Genomic DNA, 18,039 nt, shown 5'->3' on the forward strand with positions numbered 1-18,039 from the left:
TGAAAGGATGCTTTTTCAAACAATGTAATAAAAGTGTGAAGTCAGCTGTTCTAAGGGACATAAAAGTGATTTATCTGTTCTCTACTCACTGTTTTTTTTCTTTGGTACAGTGGAATTTTTCTTTTAAAGAACAGGTCAATAATTAATTACTTCTATAATCCCAAATTACAGAGAAGTAAAGAACAATTTTAAAGAACCACGACATGCCATTGTAATTAATTTTGCATCTCACGATGCATTCACTATCATGAAATTTTAAACATTAATAGCTAGATGCACATAACAGATAAACAGTTAATTCTGACAGCTGACTATCAACAACGTCATCATCAGATTTCAGACCTATGACCTTTGATAAGAAAGAGGTTTCAGATAAATTAATGATTCTTTTATCTGCCTGCAGCTGGGCATGACAGCCCCGCACCGGGTCAGATTTGAGAGATTCCTCCCCACTCTAGTCAGAGCTCAAAGAATTTCTCCCCTTTTTAAATACAGGTTTCAATTTGGGAGGCTCTGACGGTGCTATATCTATATATAAACCATTTCAGAACAAGCAACGTGTATAGGGACAGATCCCCAAAAGAAGGATGATCCAAAGGTATGACTTAAGATTAATTTACCCATATAACCTTAAAATTCACTAAATTCTCACTCAGGAGATAAGCAGCCCTGGGCTGTGACTAATTTTGGTTCCTGACCTGAAAGCTTCCTGCTCTCTGGAAATTTTCATACGGTGCTGGGTGAGCCAAGGAAGCCTCGGAGAAGGGCACACACTGTGTGGAAGATGTTCCTGGTCTACCAGATATATTCTTCACTTTCAGAGTACAGAAACACACTCAATAAATTCAATAAATACAATAAATTCAATAAATATAGCATAGTATGATATTTTCCATAGACTATAGACTAAAAGGGTTTTTTTTAGAGGCGTGATTATTACACTGATCTACCAGATATATTCTTCACTTTCAGAGTACACAAACACACTCAATAAATCCAATAAATACAATACATTCAATAAATACAGCATAGTATGATATTTTCCACACACTATAGACTAAAAGGGTTTTTTTTAGAGGCGTGATTATTACACTGATCTATTTAAACGAGATGCTGCTTGAAACCAACAGGAACCTAATGCGGTAAGATGATAAATACGCTTGAATGTTAAAACCATAAGGACTAAAAATTAAAGTTCTGCTTATCTTTAACTAGCAAGAGTAGGCAGACAAAAACGATTTGTAAAGTATTCTTGTAGGTATCTTCTTACGACTGTAAGTATAAGCATTTATAATGCAGTCATCTGATTCAAAGCTGAGACCTGTAGGAGTTATTGCTATAAATGCCAATACTGTAACGATTTCTATTTATGTTATATTAGTAGAAAATATAGACAATCAAGAAATCATGACTTTAAGATTAAAACAATCTGATTATGGAAACATTTCCAACTTAAAAAAAATGTGACTTGGACTGTTATAAAATACAGGACAGACACGTACCTGATGTACATTCAGTGGACTTAGCAAAAGATAATGACTAATGCCAATTAGGGTCTGGCCTGTTTACTTCTAAGGTGCTTATAAAACTGACACAATTTCATTGTGTTCTGCTCCTATGGGAAATAAATAAGCACGTGTTTAATCTCTAAAGCATGTGATTCTCAAAAGTGAGTCTCTAAAAGAGTGTCCTTGTTTACTGTGCTGCCATATATACAAGTTTTTCAAGTAAAATGTGTGTCTATTAGCAACAAAAATGTGGTTAGCGAAATGCTGCCCTTAGTTACACCGGTACAACCTCATTGTACTGCAGAAAGCTACACACATAAAACTGGAAATAGAATTTTTTCACGTTCCAGAGCCATTTCTTATGTGTTCAAGTGTTAACATATGAAGATGGGGGTAGGGAACCTCGAGTCAGGAACAGAGAATTCCTGCTTGAAGGGGATGATGAAAACCTCATGACAGTAACATCACTGTAATAGTGCTGATTATCTGGAGACAGGGCAGTCCACCGAACAGGGCGCAAGCCTTACAGTCAGGATATCCAGTATTTGGCTTAAAATTGCCACTACCTCCATGTATGCTCTCAGACAAACTACTTCACAAAATGGATTGCTGAATCAGACCCCTTCTAAATTAGGAGTCTATATTGAAGAATGCAATTTTATGTGCAATACACACATTCCTCAGAGCTCTGATATTATATGCTGTGGTAAATGGAGTTAAACCCAGTCGGTGGCCAATCACAAGCTGTGTTCTCTAGGGCTCAGTACTTGGGCCAGCTCTGTTTAAAATCTTTATCAATGATCTGGATGAGGGAATTGAGTGCTCCCTCATTAAGTTTGTAGATGACGTCAAGTTGTGCAAGAGTGTTAATCTGCTTGAGGACAGCCCTATGGAGGGATGTGGACAGGCTGGATTGATGGGCTGAGGCCAATTGTATGAGGTACAACAAGGTCAAGTGCCGGGTCGTGAACTTGGTCACGACAAAACCATGCAACGCTACAGGCTTGAGGAAGAGTGGCTGGAAGACTGCCCAGTGGAAAAGGACCTGGCGGTGTTGGCTGACAGATGGCTGAACATGAGCCAGCAGTATGCTCAGGTGGCCAGGGAGGCCAGTAGCACCCTGGCACATATGGTGTGGCCATTAGGGCTAGAGAAGTGATTACTTCCCTGTACTCACCACTGGTTAGGCTGCACCTTGAATACTGTGTTCAGTTTTGGGACCCTTGCTACAAGAAGGACATTGAGATACTGGAGTATGTCCAAATAATGACAATGAAGATAGTGAAGGGTCTTACGAGGAGCAGCTGAGGGAACTGGGACTGTTTAGTCTGGAGAAAAGAGGCTGAGGGGAGATCTTATTGCTCTCCACAACTACCTGAAAGAAGGTTGTACTGAGGTGGGTGTTGGTCTCTTCTCCTAAGTAACCACCTAACATTGTGGTGGGAGTCTGCTATAGACCATCCAGCCAGGATGAGGGAGGCTGATGAGTTATTCTGTAAGCAACTGGGAGAAGCCTCATGATAGCTAGCCCTTGTCCTTGTGGGAGACTTCAACTTGTCTTCTGGAAGTATAATATACTAGAGAGGAAACAGTCTAGGAGGTTTCCGGAATGTGTGGAAGACAACTTTCTAACACAACTGGTGAGTGATCCGACTAGTGAAGGTGCCCTGTTGGACCTGCTGTTCATGAACAGAGAAGGTTTTCTGAGAGATGTCACAGTTGGAGGATGTCTGGGTCACAGTGATCATGAGATGATAGAAGGGGTGTGTGTGTGTCAGTAGAATGGCCACCTTGAACTTCCAGAGGGCAGACTTTGGTCTTTTCAGAGGGCTGCTCAATAAAGTTCCATGGGAGACAGTCCTTAAGGGCAAAGGAGCCCATGAGGGCTGAATGCTCTTTAAGAAAGAATTCCTGGCAGTGCAAGAGCAGGCCGTCCCCATGAGCCAGAAAATGAGCCAGCAGGGAAGAAAAGCAGCCTGGCTGAGCAGAAAGAACCTTGTGAGCATAATATAAATCACAATCTTAAAGTAAATTATCAGGAAAATTCTGTGAGTCAAATTGTCTGCCTTCATAGAATCACTAGGTTGGAAAAGACTGCATCTTCTCTAATCTTGAAAGCAGTCTTAAGGATGACTTTACTCAAGGCTGTCATTTAAATTTAATGGCTCAACAGCTGGTCAGAGTAAGAATAAAAATGATGGGTTTGCGACACAAGGAAAACAAACTAAAACAACCAAATTCAACTGAAAACAGTAAGACCAGACATTGCACGTAGGTCTACGAAGAGTAAGATGTGGGGTAAAGTGAGAGTAAGTGGCAGCAAGAAGAGTTACAGGGAAAGCAGAGCTATTACTCTTCAAATATACATCATGACTTACAAAGAAGAAACTCTCGCAGAAAAAATTCCAAAATTCATCGTGGGGCACCTTGAGGCTGAAGTCTACGCTAAGGCATCATTCTCCTTTCACTGGCAATCTGTGAGCCCCTTTTCCCCCAGTGCCATTTGAATCCTGTCTTCCAAACTGCGCAGGCACGAGGGTGCTTGCTGAAGAGTGTCACAGTTTGGCTGAAGAGGGGCTGTAAGAGCCAATTCTCAACCAACAGAAAAAAATAAATGGTGGAGGAAATGGAAGTTCACTTCTGTTCCTCCAGGTATGAAATGCTGACAAGAAACCAAAGAGCAAGACAGATAGCTGTGAAGGGAAGTAACGTCTTCATCTACCGCCTCTGTTTGCCTCAGAGCACTTAAAGCAGAGACTAAAGTCTGTTCTTTCGATACCACAGGAATTTATGCCTCCAGTAAGTGGAAGTTAATCTCCGCTTCATAACTGTTCACTGGAAAAAGGTTTTTTTTGGCATGACTGACCATGTCACACTTCTCTGGTCAGAAATTTCATAGAAGGATTAAGGCACAGGATAGCCAGGAGTCTGTATCTTGCATAATACTTCTTTGGCAGCCTTTTGATAGCTGTCAGCCCAGCTGGAAGAGCACACATCCAGCTGGACCCCAGGAATGGGCAGTGGTGCTTGCTGGTGAGTGCCAGAGGCTGGTGCTTGCCTGCAGGGCTGGCAACCCTGTGAGTCTCCTTCCCTGACTTGTGGGCAATTAGAAGCAGCAGAGTATCATCTGCAGCCAGCTGGGAGAGCCAGACCTCAACAGTACCGCTGTAAGCCTCTCAGGCACTTGTTGCCATCACGGACTGCCAACAGACAGAAGCAGGAGAAGCTAGCAAAGAAGCTAGCAAATTCCTTAATTGATGAGCAATCGTTGATATCACGTAAAACAGGAACCCTCCTGCTTTTGCATATTGGCTGACAACTCCACGCTCCTGCTTAGTCTTGGCTGTTCTCCCACCTGCTCCATCCACAGCTGACAAGATTTGTGCACCTTTAGAACCTAACCCTGCTAATGTATGAGTCAGAGCGTCGCTTATTAAAAAAGGTGTATGATCATGCAGACAATTACAGGCACAAGAGAGTGGCAAGGTGGTGCCAAGAACAAGGCACTGATAGTTATAAAGATATTGAGCTGCGTAAACATGGATGTAATTGCTCCTTCCCAAATCAAATTCAACAAAAAAAACCCCAGCAAACATCTCAGTAGAAGCAATGAAGTCTCACATAATCAATGACAATTGTGCTTTGCGTTTTCCCAGGACCATCTTGTTCTAAGAGAGGCTGACAGCACTTTAAACTGTAACTTATTCAAGTGTTGAGGTATAAAATTGGAAACAAGGACACTACTACCCTGTTTTCAGGCGAGTTAATGAACAAATGGAAAAGTAGCAGGTTTCTTGACTGAGTGCCTACCAAAAAAGCAAACTGTAACCCAGAACACTTACTGTTAAAATTATGAGCCCATGAAAATCCAAGTTTATAAGAACAAAGTTGTTTACAGACTCGAAATAACTGCATCCATCATTTTAATGCTGTAACTGCAAATCAAGGCACTGCAGATGGGCATAATTTTCCATTCTTAGTATAAGACACAACACCAGGTGTCTTTAATATAAATGCAACATTCAGCAAGACTGTTGGTTTATGCTTACATTTCATATTCAAACCTAAGCCATTATCAAAGAAAAAGTGAGTGAATACAAATGCAGAAAAGATGACGATGATACAAGATTTGGTTATTTAACACGGTCTAACCTCTTGTTTGTAGAACATTAGAAGAATGGAAAATTTTCTCTGTTAGTGGTTTCAGTTAATCCTCTATTCAAACATTTTCCCCAATAAACATCACATTATTTTTATGCTGGCTATAAAGCTGTCACTCGTCAATAAACAGATAAGCTCCTGGTGGATTTACCTGTGCTGTCAAAGATCTGTCAATTCATGCATCGTCTCATAGGCAAAACCAGAGAAGCTCGGATTCGTGACTCCTAGTGAATCCAGCCAAGCAGAGCTTGCTCACCATTTGAGGGATTTGCAGTGCTGCAGCCCTCGTGCACTTGGCAGCGGCTGGATGCTCCCAACACAAGTTCGCAAAAGCCCTGAAGTTGACTCATGACTCCCTTTAACAAAAAGCTATGTGACCTTTAATGCTCTGCTTGACTGAGCCTTCCTTTAGTGAGTCTCAATTAAATTTTGTGTTTTGTGGCTCCCAGTTTCTTGTAAGACAAGAAAAGAGTTCAAGCGATGAATCCTTCTTTGAAGAATTTAATTCCCTGTGGAGAAAATTTATTTCCATCTACAGAGCTGCTCAGAGTCTGGGGAAAGGGAGCTTTTGTAGGGTTTTTTTCCTGTGATTTTCTTTGGTTAAGAAATTTCTAGTATTTTGTGAAGATAAAGGGGTCTTCAGGTTCTTCGAAAAGGACAGTGTTCCGTTAATGGTAGACTGGAAATATTTCCTCTGTCCTTTTCATTATAATGAGAAGAAAATCAGTGGGATGGTTAAAGAAATCCTGTCCACTATTTATGATGAAGAAGCTTTCCATGAAATCACTAGATTGCTACTGTGATTCTGTAGCAACGTAACGCTGATCACTCCTCAGTAAGAGGGTTGCAGCAAACGAAACAATTGCATACGTATTCATACAAATAAGTACCTCCCAGGCTGACTCCGCATACTTAATCTCAATATAACAAGGCCAAAAAAAAAATAATAAGGCATTATGAAGTGTCTTATCTGCGCTGGGCTCTGATATTTTAGCTCTGCGCAGTTGCTCGTATTGAAAATATGAGTACACATGAGTATAATTTTTCAAGAGCAGACCATTAGTAACACTTCTTTTCCCGCTGTGTTCCTTTCTTTACTTGGTTTGCTTTGTAGTCAACATAAAATCACATAACAGCAGTAAGGAATCCGAGTGCTAAAGAGAGTTGCCTAGACTCTTTATAGTCAGTGTACAGTGTACTAGATATCTCAGAAGATCAGTTTAAAATGCCACACACTGATGGAGTTATTTCATATTGCCAATATGAAATAAACATGGGTCATGAAAGAATTCCTTATATCCTTCTCCAAGATTTACACACTTGAATCTGAACACCTCATCAATTGTTTTTGTTTGCTCGGTATCTAAGTGTGAAGCTCTTTCTTGGCGTTCCCTTCCGCATATTTTAGTTGTCAGCCAAGGAGGGGTTTATCAGGATTCAAGGTTTCCACTGACTAAAAGACTTCACAGTCACCTCTCTCACTTCCCTCAGAAGTGTCATAACCACCATGCTCCAGAAACTGGACAATTTGTGCAGATGGGAATGCAAGACTCGTGGACTCAAACAGGTTTTTTTCAGGATTAGTTGATTACTTCTTTGTTTTTATCCAAAAACTAAGCTAATTTTGTATCTGAGATTCTTTGTCTCTTCTTTTTCCTAGTGCTTACTGCTGATGACTGCTGAAGTGTGCCTTTATTCCTCTGTCTTCCTGCAGAAATATAGGTACTCATAGAATTTGCTTTTTGTTTAGATCAGTATTGACTGCTTTTGCAAGAAGCAAGCAAAATTCTGTATTAGCTCTAGCCTGACCGAAATGTAGTGCAACCCACTGCTAAATTGTGATTTAAATGTATAATAATTCAATGTAACCATCTTTCTGCTTAGTCATGCCTTGATAAAACATTATTCTGATTTGTCTCCAGTATTGAGGCACAAGATTTCTACAGAAAAGAAATCCCAACGCAACAATCTTCATCTCTCTTTTCTGAAGTTCATTCACAGATCACTACTAAACTCAGAACCTTCATTGTTTCTCCACAGTCAGACAGCTTATGTGTGTTAGCAGCGCATAGTCTGAACACTGTGAAGATAATAACGGAGTTAAATCCGTAGAATAAGCGATAGCTACATCTCTGAGAAGCATTTGAAAAGCACAACACGTAGAACAACTGGAATACAGAGTATTTGTTTCCTTCTCCCTCTCCCCTAAATAGTAAGGGAACTCTGTATTGTATGGTACGTTGAAATTTGCAGTGTCCTGCTACTATTTTCTTTAAGCACAAATATCCAGTTACACAATATAATCTTACAGGTAGTAAAATAAAACACCATAATCAATTAACTGGGAAGATGTCTCTTGGTTTAGGCTCATGCTCCAGATGCATCTACCCATTGCTAGTTTTGTTTTATGAGTACTTCAACAAAATAGAAATACCAGTGAATTTGGATAAGATAAACAGAGTTTTAATGCTCACTGACTTAAATATTGAAATTAGTTCTGCATTTAAAAACAGATTGACATGATTGTAATATCAATGCTTTCCTTCTTAGAAAACGTGGTTTTCAAGAGGCAATAAAAAGTAACATATTCTCAGAAAACCACAGAAGCTACCAAATGTCATTTATGTGAAATCTTTTTAGCTTTTAAGCTTTTTAATGCCTTGTAGTGATAATGCACAGCATAAGTCTTCCATCAGAAATGAATTCATCACTGACAAGGGCAAACGTGACAATTTCAATACCTTAACAAAACATCTCTACATCTTCATGCTTTAGCAATTCAGACCATTCTAGTTCTATATCTATATACTTAGGTAGTGTAGCTTAGCTAAACCTCACTGCAAGAAACAAAAATGGTCTGGTTCTGCATTTTTACTGTTCATCTTCATCTCTGTTTTTCCAGTACGGCTTGTGGGCTCAAAAAGTCTGTGCCCCCACTGCAATTATACTGCCTCCGTACGGGGTATCTGTGTCACTATATATAAGAACAGTTCCATTTTGAAGAATACAAAAAATGCACAAAAAATGGGTTGTTATTGTATTTACAAAGTTCTTATGGAAAACCTGCCAGCTACTCAAAACTGGGATTTACTAATGAGAGTTACCTTGATTAAAGGCTAGGACCCAAATAGCTCCTGTGGATAACAGGTTTAACATTAAGAATGTGATCAGTCCCATTACATTCACAGTGTTTACCTGGAATGCTCACAAAATTAAGTGTGTATTTAAGTGCCTTTCTGGATCAGAGCCCAAGTCCCCTAGAGGAGCTCAGGCTTGGAACAACTGTACCTTCTGAATTCAGTACAATTCAGAAGACTAAGGACCCTAAATCCATTTAATTATCCCATCAAACTGAAAAGCTGTGAAATTTTACTCTCACAGGCGCTGGAAATATCTACCACAGCTAACTGCAAATGTCAATCCATCAGAGCTTGGAAAGGGAACTGGTAATGGCTCGGGCTGAGCTAGTTCAGAAAACCAGGACAAGAAGATACCAGAGTCTTGATACTGATCTACGCTGGTGTGGGTATGAGGCTCCCAGTACGGAAGCAGAGTTTGCCCCAGTGTTCCTACACAGCTGTGCATTCTGGTCTTTAAATGTGTCCTAATAGCAAAATTTGGTATCATGAGTCTAAGTAACACGAAGACTTTTCAAATTGTGCTCATTATGTAAGACTACGCTTGCCAAATTCTGGCAATTGCAAAAGAGTGGAATATAAAGAGGATCTAATGTCTGGAAAATGGGTGATTAAAAAAGGTCACATAAAATTGACAATTTTAAAAACATATACTCTTACCCTTCTCGGTGGAAAATAGTCCTAAAACAGTCCCCCAGGCTCTTGTAACTGGTCGGATCAGTTTTCCCTCTTTGAATTTGGAACCTAAAAAAAATACAATTTACATCACAGCATGAGAAGTTAGGGATTTTAAGTAACTTTTAACTTTCCAATTATTATATAAAAGGAGCTTTAAAGGGTTCTTTATGTATCTGGTTCATTATTATATACTGTTCCTGATATACTTATTAACACTGTTTTCATAGAAGCTGTTAAACTAAGGAAAAATAGAGCTTTAGTAGTAACTTTTTTTGTAGTTTATGGAACTCACAGTATAGCTATCACCTTTGACATTTACACCTCTTTCTAGTTGTTTGAAAAATAAGCTGTTAACCCTGTGTCTGATCCAAAGCCCATTGAAACTAATGGGTGTTTTGAGTCAAACCCTGTTTTTGAAAATCTGAAATGGAATAGTATCACGTGTTTCACTATGAAATGAATCCACTATGCAGTTTTTTTTCTTTTTATATCTGATGCAATTATAATAAAAATCAACTAGAGACATAAACAGAAATTGGAGCACCATTCATTTTTCATAATCTAGCAATAAAATGAACAATAAAAGCAAGCAATGGATTACTTTAATTAAAACCTTGCTTTCTCCATCCTCATTTTGACAACAATAAAGATTTCAACAGGAAGCTTGTGGTCTTGAAAGGAAAATCGAATTATGATTTAAGATTGTAAACAACTTATTAGTTATTATCTATGGATAGCAGCAGTAAGTTTAACAAACTAGTTTATTTTACTAAGTATCTCAGATAGATTCTCCTGTTTCTCGCAGTTTTAAGACTGCAGCCAACGCTTTCAACTCAATAGTATGGAAAAATTTTGAGTATATTTTTAGCAGTGAAATTTCTTTTTAAACTGCTAATTACTATATAGCACTCAAGAAGAAAAAAATATTGATGTTAGCAATTCCAGTCTACAATAGCGCTGTATCAGACATTCACTAAATTGGCTTTATCACTAAGCACAATAATAATTCTACAGAAAAAATAGTGTTTCAAGGAATAACTGATATTATAGTCAAGTATGTCATATGCCACCAGTATGTTGCTGTTCTGAGAAACATATATCGTTACTTATTCTAATTACCATATTGAATATTACTGATATGTAACAAACAAAGGTATTTTTAACTCAAGAGTTGTCCTCTTTCTCAACAGAATTCAGCAGGGTCAAATTGAGGTTTGTACTGTGGCAAAAGGTGTTCATTGTTTTGAACATCAGTATTTCTGAAGCTGTGTTCTGTGCTAACACATCTAGCATTTTATTCAATTTAAGGAAAAAAATTCCAGTGATGTAATACATTTCTTTGGACAATTATGAAGGCAAGCCCAAACCGTTCTTGAAAACAGTTAGAAGGAAACACAGCCCCTCCGTAGCCCTAATAAAAGTAGTTCAGGCACATCTGGGATCTCTATCTGGGGTAACCTCTTTTATTAGCGCAAGAACTTGCTGCCAAGTTGGCAGAGAGGAGAATGCTATTCAATAGGCTTATACTCAAATAAGAGCTGATGCATAACATTTTGTCTGAAAAGAACCCTTGGGAAGGCTAATGGCTGAAAATGCCTCAATGCCATCACACAAAGTCTAGCACTAATATCAGCTACAGAAGATTTTACATTGTGGCAATCAAGCAATCAAAACTGAAACAGAAAGTAGATATTATGCAGATCGTAATGTATTTAAGACTTGACTATTTACACCTCTGGGTTAAAAACCAAAAATAGCTATCTTTTGTTTAAGGAAGCTTTGCAAAACCTCACCAGTAAAGAACTTTTTCCAATTATGTGAAAAAAAAAAAGAAAAAATCTTAACTCAAAGACTTTTCTTCAATTTGCAAGATCTGGCCCACTTGTGAACACAGAACAAACATCATTCTTTCTAAAACATCCTCTGAATAATGCTCCTTCCCCCTCTTTCACCCTGCAAATGCTCAAGCATGTCCTACCAGCACATATGTAATATTCCCCACTAAGTTGTGCGTACAAAACTGTTTGTAGACGTGCGATTTTAACCCCAACTCCCTGTGGATCTCAACAACGCGATGAACAAACCTTATATAATCTTGCTTTACGGTTACACCGTGTCAAATTCTCAACTACATTTAAATGTTTTAATAAAAATACATCTTTGGTAGGAATAGTGAAAATCATAGCAGAAGAAATGTAACAATACCATATGTAACTTACACGTATCAAATGAAGGAGAACTTCTTGATAAAGAAGTTAAGCCAAAGGAGGTTTACGTTTATTTCAGTTTTTTTTGTTTTAATATAGATAAGACCGTAGTATTAAATAAGTCCATTTGTAACACTGAGTCACACAAAACACATATTCATTCCTTTAGGGTTTTTGGATCTGTTCCTTCCCTAGTAAATCTTTTTATAGCTTTAACAGTGATCCTAAAATACATGCCAATTATGTGCTTCAACCGAGATCTGCGAATTGGGTTCTTTGATTCAGAATTGGTTGCCTCAATAAAATCATGCGTAACTTTTTAATGAACTAGCTAATTGATCACCAGCACTTGTTACAAGAAGCTCAGGGAAGAGCTGAAAAAATGTTTGTTTTTCTGGAGGCAGTGGCAGCAATTGGCTGTAGTAGGAATCTTAGTAATACAGAAGAGTGGAAGCATTCACTTCAAAAAACAACCTGGCCTGGTTTTAATGATTGTGTAGAGGAATGGACACAACTGGGGATACCTAATGGCTTTCTCTGCTTCAAATCCGTTCCTTTCTAAAAGCATTATAAAACCATTGAATTTCAGGCATTTTTGAAACCTGGACGTCTGCCTTGTAGGTTATTAGCTTTGCTAGAACAAAAACCATAATTCGCCTATAAATACCATCAGAGCATTAACTTCCGATCTGCTTTACTGATTTGAAGTCCGAAGAGCAAACCTTGCAGGCAGTGTTCACACATGCTGAGTGGACACATGGGCAGAGAGGCTTTTCCTGGACTGAGAGGAATGACTTCCTACCCATTACCAGCATACAACAAGCACCAGAAGTTATTTGACACACCAACCTGTTTACCAAGAGCTTTATCACCCTAAAAATGATCATCAGGCTAACTTGTCTCCACTCCTACTTTCCTGATTCTTGACTTTCTGGCCAAAATGATTTGGTACCACGCACACACATCCAGGAACTGCTCACAGAGCTGCGGAAGGCACTTTGGCCCCCAGGTTACCTCTTCCACACCCGGGATCTCCCACGTGCCCCTGGGACGTTCTGCCTGCCCTCTCCACTCCTCCTCCCAGGTCCTACCACAGCTCCCACACCACAGGGCACTTTGCAATCTCCCTTTCTGGCTGGTAGCAGCAACCCCCAGGGCTTGGTCTTTCATAACCCATTTGACTGAAAATTACTTTTGCAGTTTCTTTGTTAGATACAAATGTCCTGATATTGTTTAAGAAGCGGACATCGGTGTTCCCTGTTCACTCCAGAGGACTCGTGGTTGGATCTCAAAATGTGTAAATCATGTAGAAACACTTGGGGTTTTGGGGTCTGTTCAAAAGGCAATATTTTCATTTAAACACTGTATGATCTAAACCCCTGAAAATATTTTAACTTATCCACACTAATTAGCACTACAAGTCCTACGCGTGAAATGAATAAGCTTAAATTATTCTTATTTTGATAGTATGAGACAGAGTAATACCTAAGGCTGTAGCAGTCCTTGATTAGCAATTCTCAATGGACTCAGCCTAAAATCCCACTGTGCAGAAGATACTCGAGTCCTTTCACCAGTTCTTCAAACCACTTAACATTTAACAAGTGATATGTCATATTGTGGAGCAATGACTCTATAGAAATACACGTATCTGTTTCCAATGCCTAACTTACACTTCTCGTTGGTTTTATAATAGCCAGTATTTGGTCCAAGTATTACAAAATTCTGAGTCCACAGGGTGCTTTCCTGCCCCCCTTCCTCTTGCAAAAGTCCTCTAAGTAGGCTTTTCTAACAGAATGTTTATAGGAGGACAAGCAGGCAAGGAAATGGTGTGTGCTTTTTCTCTTTCCTTCTATCGGTTGCTAAATTTTTTGCTCATGCTTGCCAAATATCTCATCAAAGTCGTCTTGTGGATGTATGCCACTACGGTATCCAGGTATTTAGTGTTTAAACTCTGCTCACCACAACGTTACCTCCTCCTTTTATTTACTGATCTGGGCTGCAGAAAGATTTCCAGTTCACGCTGAAATTGTTTCAGTCATCTTAAAATCTAAAAGGAAGAAACTCACATTTTCATACCTAGATTCAAGTAGATAGTAAGCAGTTAAATCCCAGCTATGTGGGACAACCACAATGTGCTGTCGAGCAGACTAGACTCACCAAATTCTCGCCACTGGGTTTGAGAAGACCATACCCTCATGTATAAATTCCAGAATTTCTTGCTGGCTTTAGACTGCGCTGTTGACTAGTTCCTCAACCACAGAGTTCAGAAGGAAAGAAAAACACTGACTCAGAGAAGCAGGCTTTATACCATGTTGTAGTGCTTGCCAACGAGTGGCAGTCTTAGCTGTATTTTCCTCCTCTTCACATGTCTTATTAGGATTTTATCCTGTGTCCTACTCTGTTTTGAATAAAGCTCCTAACATTTTCCTCCATGATTGGGACTTAAGCAGTACCAAAAAAAAATAACCCCAGGTACTGAGGTGTTTAGATGCTATAAAGAAAAGAAGAGTTATGTGGCATAACAACAAAAGAAATTTAATTATCTGTGCAATGTTAAATTTAAAGCAACTTTTAAATAAAAGTTTCAGCTGGAAAACTGAAAACAACATTTATATCTTTTTTGCAGTTTCAGTAATTCCCATGATTCCAGACACTCCCAGCTGTAGTTCCCACTACCAACATAAGCTGATACAAAATGTATAGTCTGGAGCTTTATATAAATATACGCTATTTAACAGTTCACCTGATTATAATGAAAAATAACTGCATTGTGATTGAAAAAGATTTTGATTTGCTAACTTAAACATTTATTCAGGTGTTGCTACTAGTTAGTATTATCTACCAATGCTTACATTTCATGCAAAAACTTTGCACGGCAAAATGGACCTTGATAATATATTTATTTAACTTTTTCTGGCTCAAGTTCTTTGAGTTGTTTATTTTACGTACAGGATAATAGTTAATTTGAAAGTATAATTCTGTCACGTATTTTAACAGTAAATCATATGAGCTCTTGAAGAATGGAATATTAGAATTGAAAACAAAAATCCTAATTATTTTAAGCCAAGCGTATAAATTTTGCTAGTGTAGGGGGTCATATTTTAAGTATTATAGAATTGCTATGATGATTATTTAACTGTAAAAACCATGTAAGAATCCAATAAAGCACTAATGTAGACAACAGGCAAAGATTAGAACTCATTCCAGCCATTTTCCAAAGCAGATACAGATTTGCTCCATCTATTTGCAGAATTTACTATGTACTTTCATACTGTTCATATTTCCTTCAAAAGTAATAAACCAGAATCATGGTAGAGAAGCACTGCCAAAAAATATTTAAAAATTCATCTAAATTAATTCTATTTTGTTGGAATTCATGATGCTTTATGAGTTGATTTGCCTCTGTATCTTTAGGAGGAACATGGACTTTTCAGAGAAGAAAGAAACAAATAGTAATATGGAAACACATTGAAAGATACCCTGAAAACTCAAAATTCTCTGCAGAGAATTTTATGTGAGTTAGAACATCAAGTACCAGGCATGATGGTCAAGTAAAAAAATTATGAAACATAAAGAGATGAATTATCACATTTATCAAAGTACTTATCAAACACTGCAACCCTTAAATTCATCCCTTCCACACCTGACCTCTGCCTTATCACAATCCTGATCCATTCCTTCTATCCTCAACCTATTTGATTGGTTATCCAGCAATTTCTACTTTGACAAAAAAAAATCTCAGAAACTGCTAAGAAATATAAGTAGGGCAAAAGGAGGAAATGTTATCAGTGGATGAGAAAGAAGCAAGCGCTTACCCGCATTTGAGTAAGGAGTACATTCACAGTAAAAGTTACAGCTAGATCAACAACAGATTTAGCAATTTACAGCAGAATTTAGATGGACCATATTGGCTATTCTGATCAAAATTTGAATCCAGTAAGATCATCAGTAGACACTTCCCCTTAGGTCAGCTAAAAGCAATTTATTTAAATGCTTATGAAACTATTGGTTTTAATTCTTTCAGCTGCGATAATGAGAAGTTCCCGTGTGCAGCTTACTCTGAGTTTACAATCTATTTAAAAATATTTTCCCTGAATAAACCGCATCATCAAACAGAGGAACAGCAACATCCTCAACAGGACAAAATGGCATAGGTGGTTCATTTGTCCTCTTGGTCAATTCTCTGAATGGGAGCCTTATTCTTAGACCAGAAAAAAAGTACACTAATATGAAAAAGAACTTAATTTTTTCTGTGCCCCCTGTTCCTGCTATTGATCACTTTCTGATCTGTCACTTTCATATTCAAACACATTACTCCATCAAAAAATATCAGTGGGGAAAAATAAAGCAGTACTATATATAACAAGAGTGTAATAAAGTGGTTTAGGAATGAAAGCTGTATTTTGACAGCTACTAATGAAGAACTACTCTACTTTTTTCTCCTGCAGTTATTTTTCCATTATGTGCAAGGGACTAACATACAGTAACTATAATGTTAGAGAGAAAATCTCCTTTACAAGTAGGTTTAGAAGAGAATATTTAGCAAAAAGAAAATAGACTAAAAGCTCTGCTGGCCTCTCTGCCAGTGTTGCGCATACCTCGAAGACACAATTTTGTCCTTGAAACTTAGCTTTGGTTGCCTGGATATAACTTCAGAGCGCAACTTAAGATAACGGCGATGATCGTAAAGGGACGGCTAAAGATGGTGCAATATGTATGACCTTAACAATCAAGATGAGATCGGCTCGAAGCAACCACCGTAAACCAATAGGCAAATTTAAACACTGCTTGTGTTTCTTGTCTACAACTTCTTGTGTGTAAAGCACGTAGTTACGATGGTGAAACAACACGCAGAAACCAGCAATGATAAACCAAACAGTTTGTTTGGTTTTGTCTTTTTTACAGTGATGGTAGTCTATTTCTGAAATCTCTTGTAATCTCATTTCCTGAGTAAAAAGAACCACCCAAAATCTATGGATTTTTTTGCCCCTTATCTAAACTGGACAAATGACTGAAAATGGCACCATCAAGAATACTTTTGTATTGTTATAGATGATAGGGTTATGTTTATGATTTGTAAATATAGGTTTTCACTCATGGCCTAATACATCAATAGAAATCTGGTTTTCATTAGTTTTTGATAGATGTCTTACAAGTTTTCCTTTAAATAGCTTACGGAGAAACAACAGACAAAGTGACGAGGAATAAACTAGTGACCAGAAGAGATTTCACAAGAAATCAGCTATTAGATTATATTACATAAAGGCTTCACTTTTCTGTCGCAGTTCACGGAAAAATGAGAATGCGGCTTGGCTGATTTCAGTGTGTAAGATGTGCCTGCTTAAAAGCTCCCCAGTTTCTTATCTCAGCTTAACTTCTATCACAAAAATGTATGTCCCCTCTTGATCTCTCTCTGCTGGATTACAGGATCTCTTGTCTAACTCCACAGAGCCATTCTTGTGTCCTGTGACATTACTGCGATCTATGAATCCATTACTGAGTCTCTGCAAACTGGAGACTTCAAAAAATTTAAATCTAAGTATGAAAGTATCATCTAGCAGTGAAAATTGTTACGATATCAAGGATACCAGATTAGAGGAACAATTTCGCTGCCTTTAAAAAGTAATGGTATTCTCTATTGCCTCAAAAATATACAAAGGCAAATCTTAATGCAGCCTTGTAAAATCAAACATGCGTCTGATAAGCCATAGGAAGGCTTCAGATGAATAATTACAACTGGTCATTACTTTACCATATCTGAAATGCAAACTGTAAGCATTGTTCTAAAACTCTTCCAGTTTAGGAAAATGTAATTAAGATCTATATCCCACAGGAAAAAAAGTAAGTTTTTTTCTTCAACAATTCCTATAGAAAGAGCCAAGTACTTCTACATATTTTTCTCAACAAAGCTTTGATTCCCGTGTCCCCTACGGTGATAACACAGCACTTTTTCTTCTGAGAAGGCAGGAAAAACATTGCGGCTTTCTGGCAAGTAGACTTCGGGGGAGGATTTTTTGAGGGTTGTTCAATACTTTTCAGTATTCATTAGCATTCTAAGTTCTTTGGTGAGATCAATCTCATCATAGCTTAGTGTATTTTTGTTTTGTATTAAAATGATTTAACATAAAAAATTTGCAAACTGCAACAAAATATACATTACACTCACTCCTTCCAGTCAAAGTAGGAAAGATAACCAAAAATATCTTTCCTCCCAAAGGAAAGAAAGAGTCAAATTCAGAAATACAAATTAATTTTCAGTGGAAAATAGCCAAAATAAAATTGTGAGTTGTTGAAAGAAGTGCTAGTTTTGAGTGTTCACCCATCCTCCTATGCTTGTGCTGGAAAATA

At 38.0% G+C, this 18,039-nt stretch overlaps 1 protein-coding gene across 3 annotated transcripts in view; it reads right to left on the reverse strand.

Moving 5' to 3' along the window:
* Positions 1-18,039, reverse strand: part of SLC25A21 (solute carrier family 25 member 21) — a 235,418-nt gene that overhangs the window by 54,033 nt on the left and 163,346 nt on the right. For all 3 annotated transcript variants that reach the window (XM_054068393.1, XM_054068391.1, XM_054068392.1), the window contains exon 3: positions 9,467-9,550. In XM_054068393.1, coding sequence (XP_053924368.1) covers positions 9,467-9,550 — 84 coding nt within the window. The remainder of the gene's footprint in view (positions 1-9,466; positions 9,551-18,039) is intronic.

The sequence above is a fragment of the Cuculus canorus genome, chromosome 5, assembly GCF_017976375.1.
Source record: "Cuculus canorus isolate bCucCan1 chromosome 5, bCucCan1.pri, whole genome shotgun sequence".
In the NCBI taxonomy this organism is placed as follows: Eukaryota; Metazoa; Chordata; class Aves; order Cuculiformes; family Cuculidae; genus Cuculus; species Cuculus canorus.